The sequence below is a fragment of the Rhinopithecus roxellana genome, chromosome 20, assembly GCF_007565055.1.
Source record: "Rhinopithecus roxellana isolate Shanxi Qingling chromosome 20, ASM756505v1, whole genome shotgun sequence".
Classification (NCBI taxonomy): Eukaryota; Metazoa; Chordata; class Mammalia; order Primates; family Cercopithecidae; genus Rhinopithecus; species Rhinopithecus roxellana.
In genome coordinates, this window is record NC_044568.1 from 24,320,692 (window position 1) to 24,347,716 (window position 27,025).

Here is a 27,025-nt window from a genome sequence, read left to right on the forward strand (position 1 = left end):
GTAGCTGTGAGCTTATATATATATAAAAGACACCTTTGTATCTAGAAAAACGTTTGTATTTTTAAAGAAAATTTTTTATTTTAGTTATTTTTCAATCTAAGAGAGGAAGTCGACTTTCTGAAAAAATTAAAATGTTTTGGCTGGGTGTGGTGGCTCATGCCTGTAATCCCAGCAATTTGGGAGGCTGAGGCAGGTGGATCACCTGAGGTCAGAAGTTCAAGACCAGCCTGGTCAATGTGATGAAATCCCACCTCTACTAAAAATACAAAAAATTAGCCAGGTATGGTGGCATGTGCCTGTAATCCCAGCTACTCAGGAGGCTGAGGCAGGAGAATTGCTTGAACCCGGGAGGCAGAGGTTGCAGTGGGCCGAGATTGCACCACTATACTCCAGCCTGGGCAACAGAGCAAGACTCTGTCTGAAAAAAAAAAAAAATTTTAAATGTTTTAAAATTAGTATGTCGTAGTACCTTCCAGTTAAAGAGTACATGAATCTGCATATATGGTAAATGCACCTCTGAAGCACTTGAGGATTGTGTATTCCCTTTTTCCCTTCTTTTGGATTGCATTATTTCCATTTTAGTGTAAAGGTGAAATTCTCATTCATGACCTTTCCTGAATTACATAGTCCAAGTGAGAGAAGTCAGAAATAATATGTCTGAGAAGACCATCCTTCACTCTTCCCCATCTTGCTTCTACTTTCTACCCTTTTTTTGAGACGGAGTCTCGCTCTATCGCCTAGGCTGGAGTGCAGTAACGCGATCTCAGCTCACTGTAAACTCCGCCTCCCGGGTTCACGCCATTCTCCTGCCTCAGCCTCCCGAGTAGCTAGGACTATAGGCGCCCGCCACCGCACCCGGCTAATGTTTTGTATTTTTAGTAGAGACGGCGTTTCACCGTGTTAGCCAGGATGGTCTCAATCTCCTGACTTCGTGATCCGCCTTCCTCAGCCTTCCAAAGTGCTGAGATTACAGGCGTGAGCCACTGTGCCTGGCCTTTTATTTTCTTTTGAGATGATGTCTTGCTCTGTCACCTAGGCTGGAATGCAGTGGTGTAATCTTGGCTCACTGCAACCTCCACCTCCTAGGTTCAAGGGATTCTCCTGCCTCAGCCTCCGAGTAGCTGGGATTACAAGCATCTGCCACCACGCCTGGCTAATTTTTGTGTTTTTATTGGAGATGGGGTTTCACCATTTTGGCCAGACTGGTCTCGAACTCCTGACCTCAGGTGATCCGCCCACCGTGGCCTCCCAAAGTGCTGGGATTACAGGCATGAGCCACTGTGCCTGGCCTTTTTCTTTTTTTTTTGAAACTGGATCTCTCTCTGTCACCCAGGCTGGAGTGCAGTGGTGTGATCTTGGCTTACTGCAACCTCTGCCTCCTGGGCTCAAGTGATCCTCCCACCTCAGCCTCCCAAGTAGCTGGAACCACAGGCATGCGCCACCATGCCCAGGTAATTTTTTTTGTAGATAACGGGGTCTCACCGTGTTGCCCAGGCTGGTCTCAAACTCCTGGACTCAAGTAATCCACTCGCCTTGGCCTTTCAAAGTGCTGGGATTACAAGCGTGTACTCATCTTTTTTTTTTAATGGTTAATTCAAATACTGCCAGGATAGACTATTGAAATGTTGTCCACTGAAGATGTTAATTTCTTTGTAGCACTGCTATGCCCTGGCTTTACTGTTTCCCATTTTCACTTGTAATTTTTCAATCAGCATTATTGAGGTATAATTTACATACAGTACGCTTCACCTATTTTAAGTGTACAAGTCCGTGACAACTGTGTATTCAGTAGTATAACCACCACCAAAGTTAAGATACAGAATATTTCCATTGCTTCAAAAAGTTCCCTCATGCTCCCTTGCAGGTAGTGTTCTAATTGATGAAGACATGCATGCACTGATACTTTCGTGATCCTCATCTTACAGGGAAGAAAACGTTTGTAATTTCTTTTTAACAGCATAAAAATGTTGTTTACCTTCAGGTGCAGAGACTTTGTTTCTTCAGTATTATTCTTTGATAGTTTTCTACAGAGGATTGGAAGCTACAGACAAGCTAAAGTATAATAGTGATATGGTAGACTTTAATTTTTACCTATTTTTATGAAAGTATACAATGTAAACAGTTGGAAAGTATTATCTGTTATAAGCTTTTCAGTTTAAGGTGGGCCTGCTCAAATTGATGTGTATTTAGGAACTAAGAATTTTAAATAACATTGGAAGGGCCGGGCGCAGTAGCTCACGCCTGTAATCCCAGCACTTTGGGAGACCAGTGCAGGCAGATCACAAGGTCAGGAGTTCAAGAACAGCCTGGCTAACATAGTGAAACCCCATCTCTACTAAAAATACAAAAAAAAAAAAAAAAAAAAAAAAATTAGCCGAGCGTGTTGGTGGGCGCCTGTAGTTCCAGCTACTTGGGAGGCTGAGGCAGGAGAATCGCTTGAACCCGGGGGGCGGAGGTTGCAGTGAGCAGAGATTGAGCCACTGCACTCCAATCTGGGAGACACAGCAAGACTCTGTCTCAAAAATAAATAAATAAATAGCATTTGAAATGTGCTTTAATGACATGTGTAGAAACTGTATTTAAAAAAATAAAACTTGCCTCTTGGCAGTATTGCTGTGCTTTCAGGACTCTAATACAGACTGTACCTAAGAAGGAAAGGGCTGAGTCTGGGAATGGTTGGCAGGTTGTTTTTGGGGATGAAAAACCTTTTACCCATGTATGTAGCCAGTACTGAGCCTTCTTGTGTTTTAAAACTTCAGATGTAAAGGCAGGTTAACCTTCAGATTAAAACAAAAGGATGGCATAGAAACTTGTGACTTCGACATTTATATTAGAAGAATTTAGATGTTTTCAAATAAACAAATCTTCTGCCCATAACATAGATGTTCAAAGTTTGTTCTGTATAACAACAATCATGGACGAGTTTTCTGCGCCAGGCTGATGCATGGCCGGACTCGCTCACTGCAAGCTCCGCCCCCTACGCCTTTCTTCGCCTCAGCCCCAGCTGGGACACAGGGCCCGCCATCTCGCCCGGCATTTTCTTGTATTTTTGTTATAGAGACGGGTTTCACGTGTAGCAGGATGCCGATCTCCGACCTCGTGATCCCCCGCTCCCTCCAAAGTGCTGGGACAGCTGAGCCACCGCGCCCGCCCCTCAATTTTAATATTGTTGGCCCGTTTCAGACACTTTTTGCCCTTTGGAGAACCCCTCATTGTTTTTTTAGTTATTCACACCAGCTTTTTAGTCCTGAGTTTCCATCCCTTTGCTATCCAGAGCATTTCTGGGCCATTTTTTACTGGGCCAGGTGCCGTGGCTCGCGCCTCTGGTCCCAGTGCTTTGGGAGGCTAGGGCGGGTGGATCACCTAGGGTTAGGAGTTCAAGACTACCATGGCCAGCATGGTGAAGTCTCTACTAAGAATGCCAGAATTGGCTGGGCGTGGTGGCAGGTGCCTGTGGTCCCAGCTGCTCTGGAGGCTAAGGCAGGAGAATCGCTTGAACCTGGGAGGCAGAGGGTGCAGTGAGCCAAGATTGCGCCACTGCACTCAGCCTGGGAAATGAACAAAATTCCATCTCAAAAAATAATAATAAAAATAAAAAGGCAGAAATTGGTCAGGCATGGTGTCGCATGTCTCTGGTTCCAGTTACTCGGGAGGCTGGGGCGGGAGATTTGCTTGGGCCTGGGAGGCAGAGGTTGCAGTGAGCAGAGGTCGCACCATGGCACTCCAGCCTGTGGCAAAGCGAGGCCCAATCTCCAAACAAATAACAACAACAACAAAAAAAAACCCTAAAAGATTTCTTATTTTCCTTAAGTGTATTGGCCAAGGTTAAAATATTCATCCTGAATATTCTGTATGAAAACATTGGATATGAAGAAAAAAAGAAAATTCGGGCAGTTGACCAGGGGAGAGAATCAAGGTTTTTGGTTCTTCCTAACACTTCTTCTCAGTGAGACTATACTCACTTTTTAAAAAGCTATTTATAAAATATTAAAATAAGGTATTACATAAAGTTAAAAATTGAAACAAAAGTCAGCATCTTAATTCACCAGTTGCACAACTGAATGGTGTTTTTTGTTTGTTTTTTTTGAGACAGAGTCTCGCTCTGTTGCCCAGGGTGGAGTGCAGTGGCATGATCTTGGCTCACTGCAAGCTCCATATCCCGGGTTCACGCCATTCTCCCGCCTCAGCCTCCCAAGTAGCTAGGACTACAGGCGCCTGCCACCATGCCTGGCTAATTTTTTTGTATTTTTTTTAGTAGAGACGGGGTTTCACCATGTTAGCCAGGATAATCTCGATCTCCTGACCTTGTGATCTGCCCGCCTCGGCCTCTCAAAGTGCTGAGATTACAGGTGTGAGCCACCACACCCAGCCTTTTTTTTTGTTTTTTGTTTTTTGTTTTTTTTTTTTGAGATGGAGTTTCACTCTTGTTGTCTAGACTGGAGTGCAATGGCGCGATCTCAGCTCACGGCGACCTCCACCTCCCGGGTTCATGCAGTTCCCTACCTCAGCCTCCAGAGTAACTGGGATTACAGGCATGTGCCACCATCCTTGGCTAATGTTTTGTATTTTTAGTAGAGACGGGTTTTCTCCATGTTGGTCAGGCTAGTCTCGAGCTCCTGACCTCAGGTGATCTGCCCACCTTGGCTTCCTAAAGTGCTGGGATTACAAGTGTAAGCCACCACGCCTGGCCACTGAGTGGTTTTTAATATAGTCACAACCATCGCCGTTATCTAATTTGTGAATATTTCAGAGCTCTGGGCCATTTTATTTATTTTTTATTTATTTATTTAGAGACGGAGTCTCTTGTCTGCCGGGCTGGAGTGCAGTGGCGCAATCTCGGCACACTGCAACCTCTGCCTCCCAGGTTCAAGCTATTCTCCTGCCTCAGCCTCCTGAGTAGCTGGGATTACAGGAGCCCGCCACCATGCCCAGCTGATTTTTGTATTTTTAATAGAGACGGTTTCGCCATGTTGGCCAGGATGGTCTCGAACTCCTGACCTCAGGTGATCTGCCCACTTTGGCCTCCCAAAGTGCTGGGATTACAGGCGTGAGCCACCGTGCCTTGCCCCATGCTATTTTTGAGACAGTCTCCGCTCTGTTGCCCAAGCTGGAATGCGGTGGCACAACCATGGCTCACTGCAGCTTCAACCTCCCAGGCTCAAGCGATTCTTCCACCTCACTGGGACTGTAGGCACATGCACTGCACCAGCTGTTTGTTTTGTTTTGTTTTACTTTCTGTAGAGAAGGGGTCTCACTATGTTGCTTAGGGTGGTCTCAAACTCCTGGCTGGGTTCAAATGATCCTCCCACTTTGGCCTCCCATGAACCATTTTAAATGCTTTTTGAAAACTGCAAAGCAGTTTTTATGGTGATTGCCACCACCAGACACTGTGGTAGATGGTTTACATCATCACTAATTATCTTAATACTGCACTATATAGAAGTGTTTAATTTTAGAACATATCTGGTGATAGCTTGATTTTACAGCTGTGGAAACTGAGGCCAGAGAGGCTAAGTAAACCTTCAAAAGTCATGTTACCTGTTTCCTGGTAGAGCCAGGACCCTGACCTACTTCTTTTTTTTACCACCAAGTCTGTTCTTTGTATACTACACTACTGCTAATAAGTAATCATTAGGTAAGTTGATGCAAACTCCACATACCACTTTCCGAAGCCTTATTTAGAGTTATTTTGGCCCACCAAGGTACTCTACTGATATATGTATATAAATTATACGTATTAGATTATATTTTTTATATATGTATATATAAAAATATATCTAATATCTAATATATAATTATATGTCTAATATGTAATTTATATAATTTATGGCATATAAATTACATATAATTTGTATATATTTATATAATCTATTATGAATTATATATACATTATATAATATATATCATACATCTAATATATAAAATATATGTCCTCTATATACATATAGCATTATGTTCTAAGACTTTTTTTATATATATAGAATATAGTCTAAGACTCTCAGGGATTCCTGTACTGTTGATAGTACCAAATCCTATATATGTGCTGTTTTTTCCTATACAGATACATATATACCTATGATAAAGTTTAATGTATAAATTAGGCACAGTAAGAGATTAACAACCATAACTAATAATAAAGTAGAATATGGCCAGGCAAGGCTGCTCACACCTATAATCCCAGTGTTTTGGGAGACCAAGGCAGTAGGATTGCTTGAGTCCAGGAGTTTGAGACCAGCCTGGGCAATATGAGACCCTGTCCATACAAAAAAGTTTAAAAATTAGCCGGGTATGGTGGCATGCACCTGTAGTCCTAGCTGTTTGGGAGGCTGAGATGTGAGAATTGTATGAACCTAGGAGTTTGAGGCTACAGTGAACTATGATTGAGTGATGACACTCTAGCCTGAGCAATAGAGCAAAACCCTGTCTCCAAAAAAATTAAAAGTTTAAAAAAACGAAGTGGAACACTAATAACAGTATGCTGTAATAAATGTAAAATGAAGGTTATTTGAACATAAGCACTGCCATACTGCAGCAGGATGGCTACTAAGTAATGGACACATTCCTTATATAGCGTGGATGTGCTGGACAAAGAGATGATTCATTTCTCTGGAGAGGAGTGTAATTTAAAACTTACGAATTGTTTATTTCTGGAATTTTTCATATAATATTTTTGGACCGTGATTAGTAACCGTGGGAGTAACTGAAACCATGAAGAACAAAACTGTGGCTAGGCGGGGACTACTGTACTTGATGCATTTTTCCTTTTAGGAATTCTAAATCATTTTTCATTTGTTAGATATGTCTTAGAATAGATAAAAACATGTACATTTTAGGAATAATAATAAAAGGAACATATGTATATTAGGACTCATGTTCAGTGTGGTAGCTGTTATACAATCCACATGTGACTGTTGAACACTTGTAATGTGGCTAGTGTGAATTCACATGTGATGTGTGTGAAAAAGCACAAACCAGATTTTGAAACTTGGTATGAAAAACAAAAATAATACAATGTATTGCTATATATATGGATCCAAAATATATATCCAAAATAATGTAATATATTGTTATATATATATATATATGGATCCAGTTTTATACTTATTATTTTTTCTGGGTTTGTTTCGCAGTGTGTTTTTGTACCTGTTTCTGTCAACTTACTGAATTAGTTTTCTAAGTGTCATGAATAGCATAACCTGCCACTTTTATGTAAAACATGAGAAATGTCTAAATGACCAACATATATAGGTAAAACATTTAAGCTGAGAGCCTTATTTCAAGTCTACGTTAAATGTATTATATGATTTTGGTGGGTTTTTTTTTTTTTTTGAAATAGAGTCTTGCTCTGTTGCCCAGACTGGAGTGCAGTGGCATGATCTTGGCTCACTGCAACCTCCGCCTCCTGGGTTTTAAGCTATTCTCCTGCCTCAGCCTCCTGAGTAGCTGGGATTACAGGCATGTATATATGTGTATGTGTGTGTGTGTATATATATTCCTGTAGCAATAGCTACAGGCATATATGTGTGTGTGTGTGTGTGTTTATATATCTATAGCAATAGAAATATATATAGCAATAGGAATATATGTATATATAGCAGTAGGAATATATATACATATAGCAATAGAAATATATATATATACATATAGCAATAGGAATAGATAATGTATTTTGAGATGAGTTCTGGCTCTATCACCCAAGCTGGAGTTCTGTGACACGATCTCAGCTCTCCACAACCTCTGCCTCCGAGGCTCAAGCCATCCTCCCATGTTGCCCAGGCCGGTCTCGAACTTGTGAGCTCAAGCGATCCACCTGCCTCAGCCTCCCAAAGTGCTGGGATTGCAAGTGTGAGCCACTGTGCCTGACCCAAGATATTGCTTACTTGATACCATGTTGAAAGTTTTAGATGTTTTGAGTTAAGTAACATCGTTAAAATTAATTTCACCTCTTTTTACTTTTTAAAAAATGCCTACTAGGCTGGGTGCAGTTGCTCATGCCTGTAATCCTAGCAGTTTGGGAGGCCAAGGTGTGAAGATTGCATGAAGCCAGGAGTCTGAGACCAGCCTGATCAGCATAGTGAGACCTCGTCCTTAGAAAATAAAAACATTTTTTAAGTGACTGACATAGTGGAATGTGCCTGTAGTCCTAGCTCCTGGTGAGGCTGAAGTGGGAGGTTTGCTTGAGCCCAGGAGTTCAAGGCTGTAATGAGCTGTGATGGTGCCACTGCAGTCCAATCTGGGTGAAGGAGGGAGACCCTGTCTCTTTAAAAAAAAAAAAAAAAAAAAAATGCCTGCTAGACAATTTACAGTTACAAATGTGGCTTGCATTTGTGATTCACATTATATATTTCTATTGAATAGCACTGCCTCCACAGTTGGCTGGGTATGGTGGCTCACACCTATAATTGCAGCACTTTTGGAGGCCAAGGAGGGAGGATTGCTTGAGCCCAGAAGTTACAGACCAGCCTGGGGAACAAAGTGAGACCCCATCTCTACAAAAAAATAAAATAATTAGCCAGGTGTGGTGACACAGGCCTGTAGGCCCAGCTACTTGAGAGGCTGAGGCAGGAGGATCTCTTGCGTCCTGGAAATCAAGGCTGCAGTGAGCTGTGTTCATACCACAGAGCACGATGCTATTCTCCAAAAAAAAAAAAAGGAAAAGAAAACTTTAGAGTTCTTTTCCTCAACTCGTCTGCCCCCACAAAATAATCATTATCCTGATTAATGTATTTATTCCCTTACTTTTCTTTGTCATTTTATTTCCTGTGCATATATCGCTGAATAATGCATTGTTTCGTTTTTAAAAACATGAAAATAGGAAGCACACACTTCAGGGCGGTGTAAACAAAGGACTCTAATGTCCCTTTTTTTTTTTGTGAGAGGACTCTTGCTCTGTCACCTAGGCTGGAGTGCAGTAGCATGATCTTGGCTCATTGGAAGTTCCGCCTCCTGGGTTCACACAGTTCTCCTGCCTCAGCCTCCTGAGTAGCTGGGACTACAGGCACCCGCCACCACCACACCCGGCTAATTTTTTGTATTTTTAGTAGAAACGGGGTTTTACCATGTTAGTCAGGATGGTCTCAATCTCCTGACCTTGTGATCCACCCTCCTCAGCCTACCAAAGTGTTGGGATTACAGGCATGAGCCACCGCGCCTCGCCTTCTAATGTCACTTTCAGATGCAGCTCCTAGAAAATGAGCTGAACAGAATCTTAGGGTCAAGTCTGGATTCAGCTTCCCTGTGAATTTTTAGAGCCTCCCTGGGGAAGCTCGTGAGCAGAGTCATGAGTGGATTATGGGAAACCTAGGGCTCACACTGGAGTTAGGGCATCTGGCACACTGTAAAACCATTGCTTACAAACTACCATGACCTTTACCACCTTTTATCCTTTTTTTTTTTTTTTTTTTTTTTAAATTCTTGTGTCAAAATTGATGTCTCATTCCAGACCGACCTTCTTTTCACAGGAGTAAGTCAAAGCACATCGCCTCTGTCAGCTCAAATAAGTGTCCTTAGCTGGTCCCAGCAGTGGGGAAGGCTTATATATGAGCATTTTGCCCTCAGGATCTTGGTGATGACCATCCTTAAGAATGTCTGTCTCGGCTGGGCGCGGTGGCTCAAACCTGTAATCCCAGCACTTTGGGAGGCCGAGACGGGCGGATCACAAGGTCAGGAGATCGAGACCATCCTGGCTCACACGGTGAAACCCCGTCTCTACTAAAAAAAAAAAAAAAAAATACAAAAACTAGCCGGGCGAGGTGGCGGGTGCCTGTAGTCCCAGCTATTCGGGAGGCTGAGGCAGGAGAATGGCGTAAACCTGGGAGGCGGAGCTTGCAGTGAGCTGAGATGCGGCCACTGCATTCCAGCCTGGGCGACAGAGCAAGACTCCGTCTCATAAAAAAAAGAAAAGAATGTCCGTCTCTTGAATCTAGACTGTTGATCCTCTATATCCAGTGCACTGCTTTCATACTGGCTTCTGTGTTCATCTTCTGCTGTGAGGGGCTTCTTTTTTTGTTTTTGTTTCTTTTTCAATTTTTCTGTCTTCCTGTTTCTTGGTTTACAGTCTCTTTGTGGATAACAGAGTCCTTGCATGTTTGAAGTGTCTTTATTCTACCATACTTTATTGTAAGTTTGTCTTATTCTAGAGTTTGAGGTTAGAGATTATTTTCATTAAGAAGGCCTTGTTTCATTGTCTTGGTTTAAATGTTGCAGTTGAAAATCTCTGAAGTCATTCTGTTTCCTGATTTGTTTGTGACCAATTTCCCTCATCTTTGGAAGTTTGTAAAATCTCCTGTCTCCATGTTTTGGTATTTATCTATGATGTAACCTAGTGTCAGTCTACAGTCATTCCTTGTGCAGGGTACTTGCCAGCCCTTTACAGCATGGCAGCTGTGTCCTTCATAAGGAGATTTTCTTATATTATTTGATGACTTCCTTTCTTATATTTTTTCTATTCTTTTCTGGAACATCTACTATTTGGATGTTAGACCCACAGGAATGATACTGTTAATCTTATTTTCTTATTTTCTCTTTTGTCTTTTTGGTTTACCTTCCAGAAGATTTCCTCTACTTTATCTTCAAAGTATTTTATTGGGTCTTAATTTCTACTATCATATTTATATATATATATATATATATATTTTTTTTTTTTATGAGACGGAGTCTCGCTCTGTCGCCCAGGCTGGAGTGCAGTGGCCGCATCTCAGCTCACTGCAAGCTCCGCCTCCCGGGTTTACGCCATTCTCCTGCCTCAGCCTCCCGAGTAGCTGGGACTACAGGCGCCCGCCACTTCGCCCGGCTAGTTTTTGTATTTTTAGTAGAGACGGGGTTTCACCAGTGTTAGCCAGGATGGTCTCGATCTCCTGACCTCGTGATCCGCCCGTCTCGGCCTCCCAAAGTGCTGGGATTACAGGCGTGAGCCACCGCGCCCGGCCCACATTTATATTTCAAATAGAGCTTTCTTTTTTTTCGTGAGACAGAGTCTCACTCTGTTGCCCAGGCTGGAGTGCAGTGGCGCGATCTCGACTCACTGCAAACTCCGCCTCCTGGGTTCACACCATTCTCCTGCCTCAGCCTCCTGCTGTAGCTGGGACTGCAGGCACCCCCCACCATGCCCGGCTAATTTTTTGTATTTTTTTTTAGTAGAGACGGGGTTTCACTGAGCTGTTTTTTCCGTGTGTGCTACAAATGTTCCTTTTTTGTTAGTATCCCCTTCTTGTTTATTGGGCGCATTTTATCTGAGAATCTAGCTGGTAGATATTTACCACTTTACATCGCTTCAGAGGAAATGGGGACTGCAAGTGAAGTGTGAAAGTCAGAATTTATCTTGGCTCAGCTTTTCATTTAAGGAAAGAAAAATACAGTGAAACCAAATTAAAATAATTATGTGGAGAAGCATATTGGTGGCATGTTAATACATTTTTAGGACTTTTCGGAAGGTCTAATTTATTCTTGACAAAAGTCTTAGTATCCATTTATTGAATATGTATTTATATTTGTATATACACACAGTTTATTAAATCTATTAAAATTAAATCTAATTTTTTTTTGTTTTTTTTTGAGTCGGAGTCTTGCTCTGTCACCCAGGCTGGATGTGCAGTGGCACATCTCGGCTCACTGCAAGCTCCGCCTCACAGGTTCACGCCATTCTCCTGCCTCAGCCTCCATAGTAGCTGGGACTACAGGCACCCACCACCATGCCTGGCTGGTTTTTTGTATTTTTTTTTAGTAGAGACAGGGTTTCACCGTGTTAGCCAGGATGGTTTCCATCTCCTGACCTTGTGATCCGTCTGCCTTGGCCTCCCAAAGTGCTGGGATTACAGGCGTGAGCCACCACACTCCAGACACTTTCTTTAGTTTTTCATTTTATGATTTCTCTTTTGAGCTATAAGAAGATTGGTAAATTACATTAATTCACTATAGAAGAAGCCATTTTTACCCATACATGCAACCCAGTTATGATTCAGAGGCAAACAAGATTGAGTGACTGTAGAGATTATCTGGGAGTTGAGCAGCTGACTGTGCATTTATGAACAGGGAGGTGCGTGTGGCTAAAGGAGGATGAGTCAGAACCAAGTATCTTCTAAAGGAATCTGTTGAATAGACTACAGAAATGATTACAGCAAACGACAGAGTACATACTTCTTCAGTGGAATATCTTGTTTTCTTGGGTGCCTATGGCCATCCCAGTATTACTGTTGGCTGATTCATTCATTGGTCTGTGGGTAGGAACAACTCTTCATTGTCAGGGAAAAAACAGTGTCTCTCCTTTGGAAAGAATTTACTGTCAGTGTTATTGTAATGTTCTCTATGTTTCACAACTTTTATGTACATTGAGCTGTCTGATTTTTATTGTCACCTATGAAGGAGTATTATTTAACCCGATTTTTTTATATGTAAGAAATCTTTGCCCCAGACACATTTAATAGAGCTAGAATTTGAACTCACATTTTTTTTTTTAAATTCCAAAGCACATTTTGTTTTCACTCTTCCCATGCTGTTTTGAGGTAAGCATAGTGGATAATATTTTCTTTCTTTTAAAAATGAATACATGGCCAGGCACAGTGGCTCACTCACGCCTGTAATCCCAGCACTTTGAGAGGCCGAGGCAGGTGGATCACCTGAGGTCAGGAGTTTGAGACCAGCCTGGCCAACATGGTGAAATCCTATCTCTACCAAAAATACAAAAATTAGCCAGGTATGGTGGTGGGTGCCTGTAGTCCCAGCTGCTCAGGAGGATGAGCCAGGAGAATCACTTGAACTGGAGAGGCAGAGGTTCCAGCGAGCCAAGATTGCGCCACTGCACTCCAGCCTGGACGACAGAGCAAGACTCCGTCTCAAAAAAAAAAAAAAAACAAAAAAAAACAAAACAAAGCATATATGGCTAGGCATAGTGGCTCACGCCTATAATCTCTGTACTTTGGGAGGCCAAGGTGGGAGGATTGCTTGAGTCCAGGAGTTGAAGACCAGCCTGGACAACATAGTGAGACCACCATCTCTACAAAAAATGTAAAAATTAACTGGGCATGGTAGCACACACCTGTAGTCCCAACTACTTGAGAGGCAGCAAGTTGAGGTTGCAGTAAGCCGTGATTGCACCACGGCATTCCAGCTTGGGTGACAGAGTGAAATACAATACAACACAACACAATGCACGTGGGCATATTTGTGAATCACTGTGAAAGCGCTGTGAGTATTGAGTTTGAGCTTACAAAGAAATTGTGGTGGATGAATTTGCAGATACAGAATCCACAAAGAACGAGGATTGTTGGTGGCCAAGCGCAAACTTGTACAGAGTGGCAAAAAAATGAGTCACATTCAGAGCATGTTCCCAGTTGAGGTAGAACAAAAGTGGTGTGCTGCCTTCTTGTCTCAGCTTTTATGCTGTAAATACATGTCTTTTTCAAGGTCTATTCACATTTTTCATTTTGTGATTTTTGTTGGTGATTTCACTGTTTAAAATGGCCCACAAGGATAATGTTAAAGTGCTGTCATTCCTTAAACGCAAGAAGGTCATAATGTGCCTTATGGAGAAAATGTGTATGTTAGCTAAGTTCCCTTCAGTCATGAGTTACAGTGCTGTCAGCCGTAAGTTCAGTGTTAGTGAATCAGCAATATATATTGAAGACAGTGTCTGAACAGAAGCATACATAAAACAAGATTATGTATTGATCAGTTGAGGAAGATGTTAGGCTAGAAGGAACCTACCTCTGCATTTTCCTTAGGAACAGTGGTTTAGTGTTCACTAATTCAGTGTTTGTATAGACTTGATAGAGTATAACAATGGCAAGTCTGTGTGTGCGCACGCGCGCATAGGCTTAATCATTTTCTTTACCTAGTATTGTATTGTGTCTTTTTCCATTAACAGCGTAGTATAAACATCCCATGTAACATGCTTGTTTTTGGTGGTGAGGGATGCTTGTTTTTGGTGGTCAACGGTCAGCAGACCTGCCTGGATTCTAGCAGGCCTTTTTTTTTTTTTTTGGACAGAGTCTCGCTCTGTCGCCAGGTTGGAGTGCAGTGGCATGATCTCAGCTCACTCCAACCTTGCCTCCCAGGTTCAAGCAACTCTCCTGCCTCAGCCTCCTAAGTAGCTGGGACTACAGGCGCGTGCCACCACACCCGGCTAATTTTTGTATTTTTAGTAGAGACAGGGTTTCACCGTGTTGGCCAGGATGGTCTCAATCTCCTGACCTTGTGATCCGCCCGCCTTGGCCTCCCAAAGTGCTGGGATTACAGGCATGAGCCACCGCACCCGGCCTATATTAAGTATTTATATATACTTGGTTTCATTTTTGAATTTTTTGGTTCTGTTCCATTAAGTTATAGCTGACTGCCACAGCACTCCTATATATTTACTGATTGTGTTATGTTTTAATATCTGAAAGAACAAAAAATTATTCTTTCTCTAATTTTTCATGGATGGCCTGATTCTTTTATGTGAACTGTAGACTTCCTAAATTCTAAAAAACATTATTTTGATATTTCAGATATTTCATTGGAATTTCGTTTAAGATTACTTTGGGATAAATTGTCATTTGTAGTCTTTCCATTCATGAATATGATGTCACACTAGTTACTCAAATCTTTTTTTTTTTTTTTTTTGAGATGGAGTCTTGCTCTGTTGCCCAGGCTGGAGTGCAATGGCACCATCTTGACTCACTGCAACCTCTGTCTCCTGGGTTCAAGTGATTCTCCTGCCTCAGCCTCCTGAGTAGCTGGGATTACAGGTGCATGACAACATGTCCAACTAATTTTTGTATTTTTAGTGTTGATGGGATTTCACCATGTGGCCAGGTTGGGTCTTGAACTCCTAGTAAGTGATCCACCCGCCTCAGCCTCCCAAAGTGCTGGGATCACAGGCGTGAACCACGCCCAACCTATGTAATAAACATTTGTTGAACAGGTGGATCTTTTCAAATGGAAATTATTATTGGAAACTCACAAGAAAAAAAATCCAAATTCTAGCTGTTTTCTGTTCTTCTATTAATCAGTATTTAAATATTTACTGAGAATCTAAGGAGTAATGAATGATCACACCTTCTTACGTTTTCTTAAGACATCAGTTTATAGACTAGAGCCACAAGTGTTTAAGCTCTAACAGCTTATTACAGAGAAGTGAGATATCCTTTCCAGTCAAAAGGAATTTTTTGACAGTGAAGTTTCAGCTTCTTGCTTTTCTCAGTAGCTTTGACACCTGGTTTCTGTGTGTATTGATTTTATGACTCAGTACTGATGTGCATGGGGGTCTTGTTTGCAAATCTATAGTTACTCTGTTTTAATTGCCTTGAAATTCTTTTCTTTAGAATCACTCAAAAAAGGGAACTTTGCCATCCCTTTGTACCTTCAATTTCTCTCTCTCATCTCGGCTACCTAGAAACCATGATCTTTTCTGTAAGTTACATAGTATTGTAGAGGAAAAGACAGGTAAGGATGTCACTGCTTATTCCAAATTTAGATATTCATAGAATAAGTACCTTCCAGACCCTCAAAGAACTGTTTGTACAGGTTAATACATGAGAAGTTGACTTAGGTTATTCCTTTGATACTTAAATTTCAAAACACAGGATTAGTAATATTGAGCTACTTAAGTTTGGTTCATTTACTAAATAAAGAACATTTACCATCTCAGGCTCTGTATTAGAAAGATCTTTGTGTCTATGAGGGAAAGGGAAAAATGGAGTTTTTCTATCATAATTGAATCCTTTTTGCCTTGCACACCCCTTTGGAGCATGTAATGAAAGCAGTGGACTTCATTAGAAGAATGCACATGGTCTCAAACACATTTTTGCACAGAGAAGTTTCCGGTCTTCTTGAAACATATCTGTAAGCCCAAACCCCTGCAGGTTTTCTGAACTCCATCTAATGCAGCCAACAAAGGGGAAATTTTAAATGGGGACCTGTAACAACCTTTAACCTGCGCTCCTTACAGGTTTCTTCACAGGCTGTTCATAGCCTGCTCTGCTGGGATTTTTTTCTTCTACTCAACCATCTAAAAGTTGGTCTCTTTGTTTCCTCTGTATTTAAATACCATGCTATTGTTGATGGCTGCCAGATTCGTAACAGCCCAGATCTATTCTCAGAATGCTGGAATCCCATATGTAACTGCCTCCTCAAAATCTTGATTTGGGTATCTCATAGATGTCACTTACATGTGGCAGATAAAAATTGTTGCAAACTTTTCATTTTTCTTTTCTTTTCTTTTTTTTTTTTTTTGACAGGGTTTTGCTCTGTTGCCCAATCTGGAGTGCAGTGGCACGATCATGGCTCACTGCAGCCTCAACCTCCTGGGCTTAGGTGATCCTCCCCGCTCAGCCTGCAGAGAGTTTCGGGGACTGCAGGTGTGTAACACCACACCTGGCTAATTTTTTGTAGAGATGAGGTCTCAGTATGTTGCCCTGACTGGTCTTGAACTCCTGAACTCAAGCAGTCCCCCCACCGTGGCCTCCCAAAGTATGCCAAGATTACAGGTGTGAGCCACCATGCTTGGCAGCAAACTTAAAAATGACAGCTCATTGGGATATAATTCACATACCATAAAATTCACTCTTTTAGAGTGTACATTTCATTGGTTTTTAATACATTGAGAGTTCTGCAACCATCATTACTATTTAATTTCAAAACATTTTCATCACACTGTAAAGAAATCCCATACGTAGTAGCAATTACTCCTCATTTGCTACTCCCCTGTGCCCCTGGCAACTACTTACCTACTTTCTGTCGCTCTGTCGCTCTAGATTCAGCTTTGTGGATGTTTCTGGGGTTTTGTTTGTTTGTTTGTTTTTGTTTATTTGTTTTTTGAGACGGAGTTTCATTCTTGTTGCCCAGGCTGGAGTGCAATGGCGCGGTCTTGGCTCACCACAACCTCCGCCTCCTGGATTCAAACGATTCTCCTGCCTCAGCCTCCCAAGTAGCTGGGGTTACAGGCATGCACCACCACGCCCAGCTAATTTTGTATTTTTAGTAGATACGGGGTTTCTCCATGTTGGTCAGGCTGATCTCGAACTCCCAACCTCAGATGATCTGCCCACTTTGGCCTCCCACAGTGCTGGGATTACAGGCATGAGCCACCACGCCGGCCAACTTTCTGGACATTTCAAATAATATGTAGCCTTTTTCTAGCTTCATTCACTTAGTATTGTGTTTTCAAGGTTCATTCTGTGTTTTTGTGTGTATAAACATTTCATTCCTTTTTATGATCAAGTAATATTCCATTGTATAGGTGATACCACAGTTGATGGTACAAACATACTTTGCTGAAGCTCTACTGGATTAGTGGTGGGAAATTTAAAGCTACAGAATGTGAAAATTAGGTGATATCATGTGTAATTTAGATTGAATATAACATCACACATACTTATATTTAGAGCTTGAGATGATTAAAAATTGTGTTGAACTAGCTTTCCCCTTTTCCAGAAGAACACAAGATATGAAACTGTAGTCACTTTTTAACCTTCTGTGAAGTCTCAAACATATTTGTGATATTTTACTTTTGAAAAGATAAACTGTTTTCTTGTTTTTCTCATGTATGGTTAGCTGCATCTGTTTACCCATTTTAAATTCATTTTGTATAAAATATTTCATTGTCCTAGGACAATGGGTTTAATCCCTAATTCATATTCTAATAACTTTTCTTTTTAAAGTTATTAGAATAATAACTTCAAATAAGGAATAACTTTAAATAAGGAACTAATTTAATAAGGAATAATAAGGAATAATAACTTTAAATAAGGAATAATAACTTTAAATAAGGAATCATTTTCAGTGAAAAACTGTCTTTGTGCTTAAATGACTTTTTTTTGACAGAAGCATTTCACTGTGTATTAAATGACATTATTGAATTACATTATAAAATGCCAAACTGTTAAGAGACAGAATTTTATTTTCTTTATACTTTGAAGTTTGGTATTCATGAATACATGAAAGCACCAAGCATTTACTTTGAAGATGTACACATAAAACTGTATTTATTTGAATGAGAACATCTAAATAAATCACTAGGATCATCTAAATATTATTTTTAATTATAATTGCAGACATTAGTCTTGATTAAAAATTGTTGTCATTTTCTGGCTGGGCGCGGTGACTCACACTTGTAATCCCAACACTTTGGGAGGCTGAGGCAGGCGGATCACCTGAGGTGAGGAGTTCAAGACTAGCCTGACAAACATGATGAAATCCCATCTCTACTGAAAATACACAAATTAGCGGTGCGTGGTGGTGGGCGCGTGTAATCCCAGATACTTAGGAGGCTGAGGCAAGAGAATCTCTTGAACCTGGGAGGTGGAGGTTGCAGTGAGCCAAGATTGCACCACTGCACTCCAGCCTGGGCGTTAAAAGCAAAACTCCATCTCATAAAACAAAGAATTTTACACGTTTTCTGAAACCATTTAGAATTTTCCCAAAATAGATCATTGGTTTTCTTTGTTGTGAAAGAACATTTATAAATAAATAATAAATTGGCTTTTAAAAAGTTTAGTAATTTTATAAGGAAATTTTTTTTTCTTGGCTCACTGCAGCCTCTGTCTCCCGGGTTCAAGCAATTCTCCTGCCTCAGCCTCCTGAGTAGCTGGGATTACAGGCGCCCACCGCCACACCTGGCTAATTTTTTTTATTTTTAGTAGAGACGGGGTCTCGCCATGTTGGCCGTGCTGGTTTCGAACTCCTGACCTCAGGTGATCTGCCCTGCCTCAGCCTCCCAAAGTACTGGGATTACAGGTGTGAGCCACCACGCCCAGCCAGGAAAATGTTTTTGACTATGGACATTAATATGAATAAGCTGGCTGGGTCAGGAGTTAGAGACCAGCCCAACCAACATGGTGAAACCCTGTCTCTACTAAAAATAGAGAAGTTAGTGGAGGCTGAGCAGGGAGAGTCGCTTGAACCTGGGAGGTGGAGATTGCAGTGAGCCAAGATCATGCCATTGCACTTCGGCCTGGGAGACAGAGTGAGACTCTGTCTCAAAAATAATAATAATTTTTTAAAAAAGAATAAGCTAAGAGATTGTGGAATCTTCAATTCTAAAGAATGTAAATCATTGATGACTAATATAAAATCCAATTAAAGTGGTGTAAAGTTGACTTTGCTATTAGAAAAGATGTCTTCATGATTAGAATTTATAATGAGGTGTGCTAATAGGTGAAACAACAGTCCCCAGTGTATGCTACCCTGTCCACCGTTAGCCTTCTAACAGGATTTAAGATTAATGAAGATTTCTGGATGGAAATATTCATGAGAGATGGTAAATCACGTTTCACTGAGATGAAATAAGGGATATTGTTTTTAGGTTTTGTGAGGGGTTGAGCAGAGGTCGGCATAGTCACTTGTTTGATTTGGTGCACATTGGTGGAGTTTTAAATGCACAGTGTGGAAGGGAATGAGCACTTATCAGAACAGAAGGAAATGTGTGGTTAAACGGTTTCAGTTGTAACGGAAGACTATTTCCCTTGGTCCAAATAGGAGGAGAAATGGAACCTTTTGTATTTTGGTTATTTTCCAATGTAAGTAGAAATTGGTTCAGTGTGGTTCATTGCAGCCCTTAGCAGAAATGATTGGGTTCAGTAGTGAAGGGGAATGACACAAATATATACCAGGAAAGCATAAATTTTTATTTATTTATTTATTTATTTATTTATTTAATTTTGAGACAGAGTCTTACTCTGTCTCCCAGACTAGAGTGCAGTGGTGCGACCTCAGTTCACTGCAACCTCTGCCTCCCAGGTTCAAGCGATTCTTCTGCATCAGCCTCCCTAGTAGCTAAGACTACAGGCACGCACACCTACGCCCAGCTGATTTTTTTGTTTTTAGTAGAGACAGGCTTTCACCATGTTAGCCAGGCTGATCTTGAACTCCTGACCTCCTGCCTCGGCCTCCTAAAGGGCTAGGATTACTGGCATAAGCCCCTGCGCCCAGCCAGAGGGCATAAATTCTATAAGTACTATTTTAAAGGTATCTCAGAGGTAATTTTTTATTGTGTTTATAATTATTGGCAGTCAGTTATTCTTATTAGACATCTCTAAAACAAAAAGAATCCAAGAGACTGAAGAGACTACTGAAAGGAGTTTTTAAAAAAGATGCTTCCAGCTTTTCCTCAAAATGAGAAACTGTTTTACAAATTTTTATATAATTAAACAGGTAATAAATAATGCCAGATTTGAGCTCACAGAGCACTGGATTTCCCAAAGGAAATACATTTGGTGCAGGTAAATGAAAAGCCTCGTTAATAAAGATATATTTGATAATCTGCAGTTTTGAAAACTCACTGAAGAATTCCTGCTTCCTCTGCATTAAAAATATCTTGTTCAATGCAGTAAATATTAACCAGTGCAGTAAATATTAACCTAACCTATGCTGGTTTATTCAGAAACTCATGTTAAACGAGGTAGAGAACACCTAAAATTATGTGTTTTGTTTATTTGTTTGTTTGTTTTTGAGATAGAGTCTAGCCTTTTCACCCAGGCTGGAGTGCAGTCGCGCCATCTCAGCTTACTGCAACCTCTGCCTCCTGGGTTCAAGCGATTCTCCTGCCTCAGCCTCCCAAGTACCTGGGATTACAGGTGCCTGCCACCACGCCCAGCTAATTTTTGTATTTTTAGTATAGATGGGGTTTCACTTTGTTGGCCAGGCTGGTCTCGAACTCCTGACCTTGTGATCCACCTGCCTTGGCCTCCCAAAGTGTTGCGATTACAAGCATGAGCCACTGCACACAGCCCTAAAATTATGTTTTTAAAAGGAACTATTAGAATGGTGTGGTATTAGGAGTGGAAAGAGTGTAGAACCTGTAATAAATTTCTCTTATATTGTTTATCACAATAAAATATTCACCTCAGGATAATAGAGTTAGCACCATCCTTTCTGGGTGGATACTCTTGGGAACAATTGTATTTTGAGCCAATATGAGAATTAATTTGGTGATCAAAATGATCTAAATTTGGGTATGATGTATACCTAAAGCAATTTTTATTCTAGAGTTATTTATTTACTTGAAAAAGAATGATGAAGAAACTATGTTTTTTTTTGTTTGTTTTTTGTTTTTCCAGAAGAAAAGTTAATGAAAATGTGAAACAGAAGTTTTCTTTCTTTTTTTTTTCCTCTCTTTTTTTTTTTTTTGTCTCCACTGTCACCCAGACTGGAGTGCAGTGGCACTATCTCAGCTCACTGCAATCTCCGCCTCCCGAGTTCAAGTGGTTCTCTTGCCTCAGCCTCCTGAGTAGCTGGGATTATAGCTGTGGTTGCAACCATGCCTGGCTAATTTTTGTATTTTCAGTGGAGATTGGGTTTTGCCATGTTGGCCAGGCTGGTCTCAAACTCCTGACTTCAGGTGATTTGCCCGCCTTAGCCTCCCAAAGTGTTGGGATTACAGGCGTGAGCCACCGCACCTAGCCAGGATATAGGAGTTTTGTCATAAAGCTGAAGGTTCACCAGATGGGAGATATTTTTGGTTTTAGCAATCTTAAAGATCTTTTTAAAATTTGTTGGTACATTTTTAAACCTCAGTGCATAAAGTATAGTGAACATATTTAATTTGTCAGTGACTTGAGATGTTACCATATCCTAGGATACTCATTTTTGATATTTCTCTAATGTATAAGCAGATATACTCGTTGGATGTGATACAATAGGAAGTCTGACTAATTTTCTTATCTAAAGGTATTATGTGTAAGGAATAAACACATTTCCATTAAGAATTCAAGATGCGGCCGAGCGCGGTGGCTCAAGCCTGTAATCCCACAACTTGGGAGGCCAAGACGGGCGGATCACAAGGTCAGGAGATCGAGACCATCCTGGCTAACACAGTGAAACCCCATCTCTACTAAAAATGAAAAAAAAAAAAAAAAAACTAGCCGGGCGAGGTGGCAGGCGCCTGTAGTCCCAGCTACTCTGGAGGCTGAGGCAAGAGAATGGCGTAAAACCCAGGAGGCGGAGCTTGCAGTGAGCTGAGATCCGGCCACTGCACTCCAGCCCGGGCGACAGAGCAAGACTCCATCTCAAAAAAAAAAAAAATAATAATTCAAGATGCTTGGTTAAGTTTATTCATTTTTTTATTTTTATTTTTTAACTTTTTAGAGGTGAGGTCTCTCTATGTTGCCCAGGCAGGTCTTGAACTCCTGGCCTCAAGTGATCCTCACACCTTGGCCTCCCAAAGCATTGGGATAACAGGCATTAGCCACTGGTGCCTAGCCTTATTGTCTTCGTTGATTTTGTTATAGTATTTAAGAATTTCACGGCCAGGCGCGGTGGCTCAAGCCTGTAATCCCAGCACTTTGGGAGGCCGAGACGGGCGGATCACGAGGTCAGGAGATCGAGACCATCCTGGCTAACACGGTGAAACCCCGTCTCTACTAAAAATACAAAAACTAACCGGGCGAGGTGGCGGGCGCCTGTAGTCCCAGCTATTCGGGAGGCTGAGGCAGGAGAATGGCGTAAACATGGGAGGCGGAGCTTGCAGTGAGCTGAGATGCGGCCACTGCATTCCAGTCCGGGCGACAGAGCGAGACTCCGCCTCAAAAAAAAAAAAAAAAAAAAAAAAGAATTTCAACAGGGAATTGAAAGAAGTAGATTTTGGGTTAACTTACCAGTTTCGAGATCAGTGATTCATACTACATGTAGTCAAACCCTGTGACCTTATAACTTTTCTACTGTATTTAAAAGACTGATTCAGCTTACTGTTGCATATTGGGAAAAGTAAAAAATAATAAATAAAAGACTGTGAAATAACTTGAATTAAATTTCATAATCCCATATAAAGGATAGCAGTGTTTTGTTCCGAATTATTTATGGACACCTAAAGATAACCACATACTACTTAATGTGATATAATAGCAAATATTATACCAGTTCAAGTTCTTTGGTTAAAAGCAGTAGAAATCAACTCTGGCTAACAAGACAAAAAAATAAAAAGAAAAAAAGATTAATTATCAGGAATCTATGAGATAGCTTATAAAACTGAAGGGAATATCAAGAGCCTGATCCTGCATGGCTCCAGGAACCCACGTTGAGGGAAGCAGTGCATGCTCTCTTCAGAGGGTGGTGGCTTCCAATTGTTTTCCATCTTTCTACCCAACATTCAAAAATCAAAGTGGCTGGCCAGGCATGGTAGCTCATGCCTGTAATCCTAGCACTTTCGGAGGCCAAGGCGGGCGGATTGTCTAGCTCAGGAGTTCGAGACCAGCCTGGGCAACATGGTGAAACCCCATCTCTACTAAAAATACAAAAAAAAAAAAAAAATTAGCCAGGCATGGTGCTTGAGCGCCTGTAACCCCAGCTACTGGGGAGTCTGAGGCGGGAGAGTTGCTTGGACCTGGGAGGCAGAGGTTGCAGTGAATTGAGATCGTGCCACTGCATTCCAGCCTGGGGAGCACAGCGAAACTCCATCTCAATCAATCAATCAATGAATCGTAATTTTATTCATCTTTTCTACAGAGTTTATATAAGTAAGTTTAATCTTTTTATTTTCATATGCCTGATGCTTTTCAATGATTTTTGTCCTTTTCTGTGTCTTAGGTGTATTTGAAGGCTCCCATGATTCTGAATGGAGTCTGTGTTATCTGGAAGGGCTGGATTGATCTCCAGAGACTGGATGGTATGGGCTGTCTGGAGTTTGATGAGGAGCGAGCCCAGGTAGGGTAACGTCAGGCTTTATTGAGCATGGTCCCTTTATTTGTAGTCCCTAATCTTGCCTTTGTCTGGGGACCTATTTTACCCAGTCTTTAAGTATAGAAAGTATTATGTTGAAGCAATATTGAGGAATCCTGAAAATGTTGAGACTCAAATTCTGATCCTGATTTTGGGAAAGTTTTTTCTTCAGCAGTTCTAAATTTCATGGGTTATTCGTATCTGCTCAGTGGGGGCTTCAAAGTCCAGTAAGTAGTTCTTTAAAATATTTGTTCTTGATCTCTACAATATTATGAATAGGGAAAAAAGAAAAAACAGTTCAAAATAAAATGTAGGAGCCATGCTTTTGGAATGCTCGAGTGAGGAGCTCAACAAGTCCTTTCCCCAGAAAGCAATGATAAAACTTGACAAAAATTGTTTAAAAAAAAAAAAAAAGAGCTGGACGTGGTGCTCACACCTATAATCCCAGCACTTTGGGAGGCCAAGGCAGACGGATCACCTGAGACTTGAGGTCAGGATTTCAAGACCAGCCTGGCCAACATGGTGAAACCCCGTCTCTACTAAAAATACAAAAATTTGCCAGGTGTGGTGGTGCACACCTGTAATCCCAGCTACTCGGGAGGTTGAGGCATAAGAATCGCTCGAACCCAGGAGGCAGAGATTGCAGTGAGCCAAGATGGTGCCACTGCACTCCAGGCTGGGCAACAGAACAAAAGTCTGTCTCAAAAACAACAACAACAAACCACACCCATTTAAGGCCTCATGGAAGCTATTGAATCTCAGTAAGATCAGTGACTGTGGCATTTTAGTCAGGAGCTGCTCCCATTCCCCAGCTGTGTGGTCCCTCAAGTTCTTCCTGGGCAGGCAGGGTAAGCCATGAACACTGGTAGATCTGTTGTCCTGTCAAAGACAGCTGACTTTATTAAAAGTAGGGCTTGGGAAAAGAAATCCATATGCAGGCATGTTGTTTAAAATGATAGAGGTCTCATTTGCAAACAATCTGGCAAAGCTGATGTTGCAGAAAGCAATGAAATGGCAGACCAGCCAGAAATTTATCAGGGAGATTCAGGGAAAGAGATAGGTAAAGTAGACCCTACTAAGATTACACTCATGTCATCCAGAAAGCTGTATGCATGTACAAGGCTACATCTGCTCTGAAGAGAACACAGAAGGCCCTTGCATGCTACTTTTCCCTGGGTGAACACAAGACAGACTGACAAACTCCCTGAACTTTGAAAGCATTTCTCCAAGCCACGCACAAGTCCAGTGGCAAAAGGTGGAAGTCTGCTGGCTCAAGGTGTTTGCGTAAAACCTCTGGCCAATCATTGGCTGACAGCTGAACTATGCTGATCCAGGGACAACCCCCCAGAAAGCAAGACTTAAAAAGACAACTGTGCGCAGTGACTCACACTTATAATCCCAGCATTTGGGGAGGCCAAGATGGCAGGATCACATGAGCCCGAGAGTTAAAGACCAGCCTGGGCAACATGGTGAGACCCCATCTCCACAGTTTTAAAAATTAACCAGGGCAGGGCGCGGTGGCTTAAGCCTGTAATCCCAGCACTTTGGGAGGCCGAGACAGGTGGATCGCGAGGTCAGGAGATCGAGACCATCTTGGCTAACACGGTGAAACCCCATCTCTACTAAAAATACAAAAAACTAGCCAGGCGAGGTGGCGGGCACCTGTAGTCCCAGCTACTGGGGAGGCTGAGGCAGGAGAATGGTGTAAACCCGGGAGGCGGAGCTTGCAGTGAGCTGAGATCCGGCCACTGCACTCCAGCCTGGGAGACAGAGCCAGACTCCGTCTCAAAAAAAAAAAAAAAAAAAAAAAAAAGAAAGAAATAATAGCCAGAAACTCTCACATTTGATGAAAAATGTTAATTTACATTGTCCAAGAAGCTCAATGGACAAAGTAGGATAAACAGAAATCCATACCTAGTCACATTATAAACTGTTGAAAGACGGAATCATGAAAGCAGCAAGAAAGAGGTTTCTTCACATGCAAAGGAACCACAGTAAGATTAACAGCTGACTTCTTTTGAAATCATGGAGGCCAGAAAGTTGTGGGATGACATATTACAAACACTGAAAGAAAATGTAAAAGCAGATCGGGTGCTGTGGCTCACACCTGTAATCCCAGCACTTTGGGAGACTGAGGTGGGAGGATCACTTGAGCCCAGGAGTTTGAGGCTGCAGTGAGCTATGATCGTACCACTGCACTCAAGCCTGGGTGACAAAGTGAGTCATTGTCTCTTTAAAAACAACGAAAATGTAAAAGCACCTGATTGTTAGCAGATATTAATGTCTTTTAATTGTTTCCCTGATATTAACCTTCTTAACAAAGTTAAAATAGTAACAGGAATATAAAGAAACTGTTGTTTCTTTGTTGTCTCTTCCCACATAGTTCTTTATATATGGAAATGTAAGAATTTTCTTTAAAGGGGATCAAAAAATGAAAACTTCCTAGTGAAAAGTTAAGATTCAAAGTGAAAATTCTTAAGAAAGAATCCTTAGTCTGGCCTGGGTCATCCCAATGGCACATGTCCGTAGTCCTAGCTACTTGGGAGACTGAGGCAGGAGGATCCCTTGATCCCAGGAGTTCCAGCCCAGCCTAGGCAACATAATGAGACCTTCATCTCTAACAAAAATAAAGAATCCATGCTCTACCCTGATTTCCACAATGCTAATCAGTTCCCAGTTCTTTCAGAAAAATAATAACCAGCAATCTAGAAGACTATTTTCTATTAAGAAGTGATAAACAGACTTTATTTATATAAGGAAAATTCAGATTGGATTGACTTTTAAAACTGAATTGTTTTGACAAGGTGCAGTGAATCACACTGTAATTCCAACACTTGAGAAGGCAGAGGCGGGAGCATTGCTTGGTCCCAGGAGTTTGAGACCAACCTGGGCAATGTGGCAAAACCCTGTCTCTACCAAAAAAGAAAAAAATTAGCCCGCTGTGGTGGTGTGCACCTGTAGTCCCAGCTACTCAGGAAGCTGAGGTGGGATAGTTGCTTGAACCCAGGAGGCAGAGATTGCAATGAACCGAGATTGCACCACTGCACTCCAGCCTGGGTGACAGAGCAAGACCTTGTCTCAAAAATAAACAACAAAAACTAAAGTATTTTATTAAGATGATAGATTAAAATTTTTAACATTTTTTATACTTGGAGTTTTCCAAGCCTTATTTTCATAGTCCCCAAATTGAACTATATCATTACACATTGAGTGCCATCTGTTATGATAGTTTACTGCTATCACAACGGAGTTACGTAACTCTTATGATAATGGGAGTTATACAGTATATAATAAAAAAATTGAAAGCAGGTGACTCCAACTATTTAGGTAGCAATCAGTACTTCCCTGTAGCTCTCCTTGTCCCCAGGTCATCTGCAAGATAATATAAGAGGCAATG

The 27,025-nt window shown here is 41.4% G+C and overlaps 1 protein-coding gene across 3 annotated transcripts in view; it reads left to right on the forward strand.

Annotated features, from left to right (window-relative positions):
* CBFB (core-binding factor subunit beta) overlaps positions 1-27,025 on the forward strand; it is a 77,552-nt gene that overhangs the window by 17,208 nt on the left and 33,319 nt on the right. For all 3 annotated transcript variants that reach the window (XM_030925214.1, XM_010355149.2, XM_010355148.2), the window contains one exon: positions 23,497-23,613. In XM_030925214.1, the coding sequence (XP_030781074.1) occupies positions 23,497-23,613 (117 nt within the window). The remainder of the gene's footprint in view (positions 1-23,496; positions 23,614-27,025) is intronic.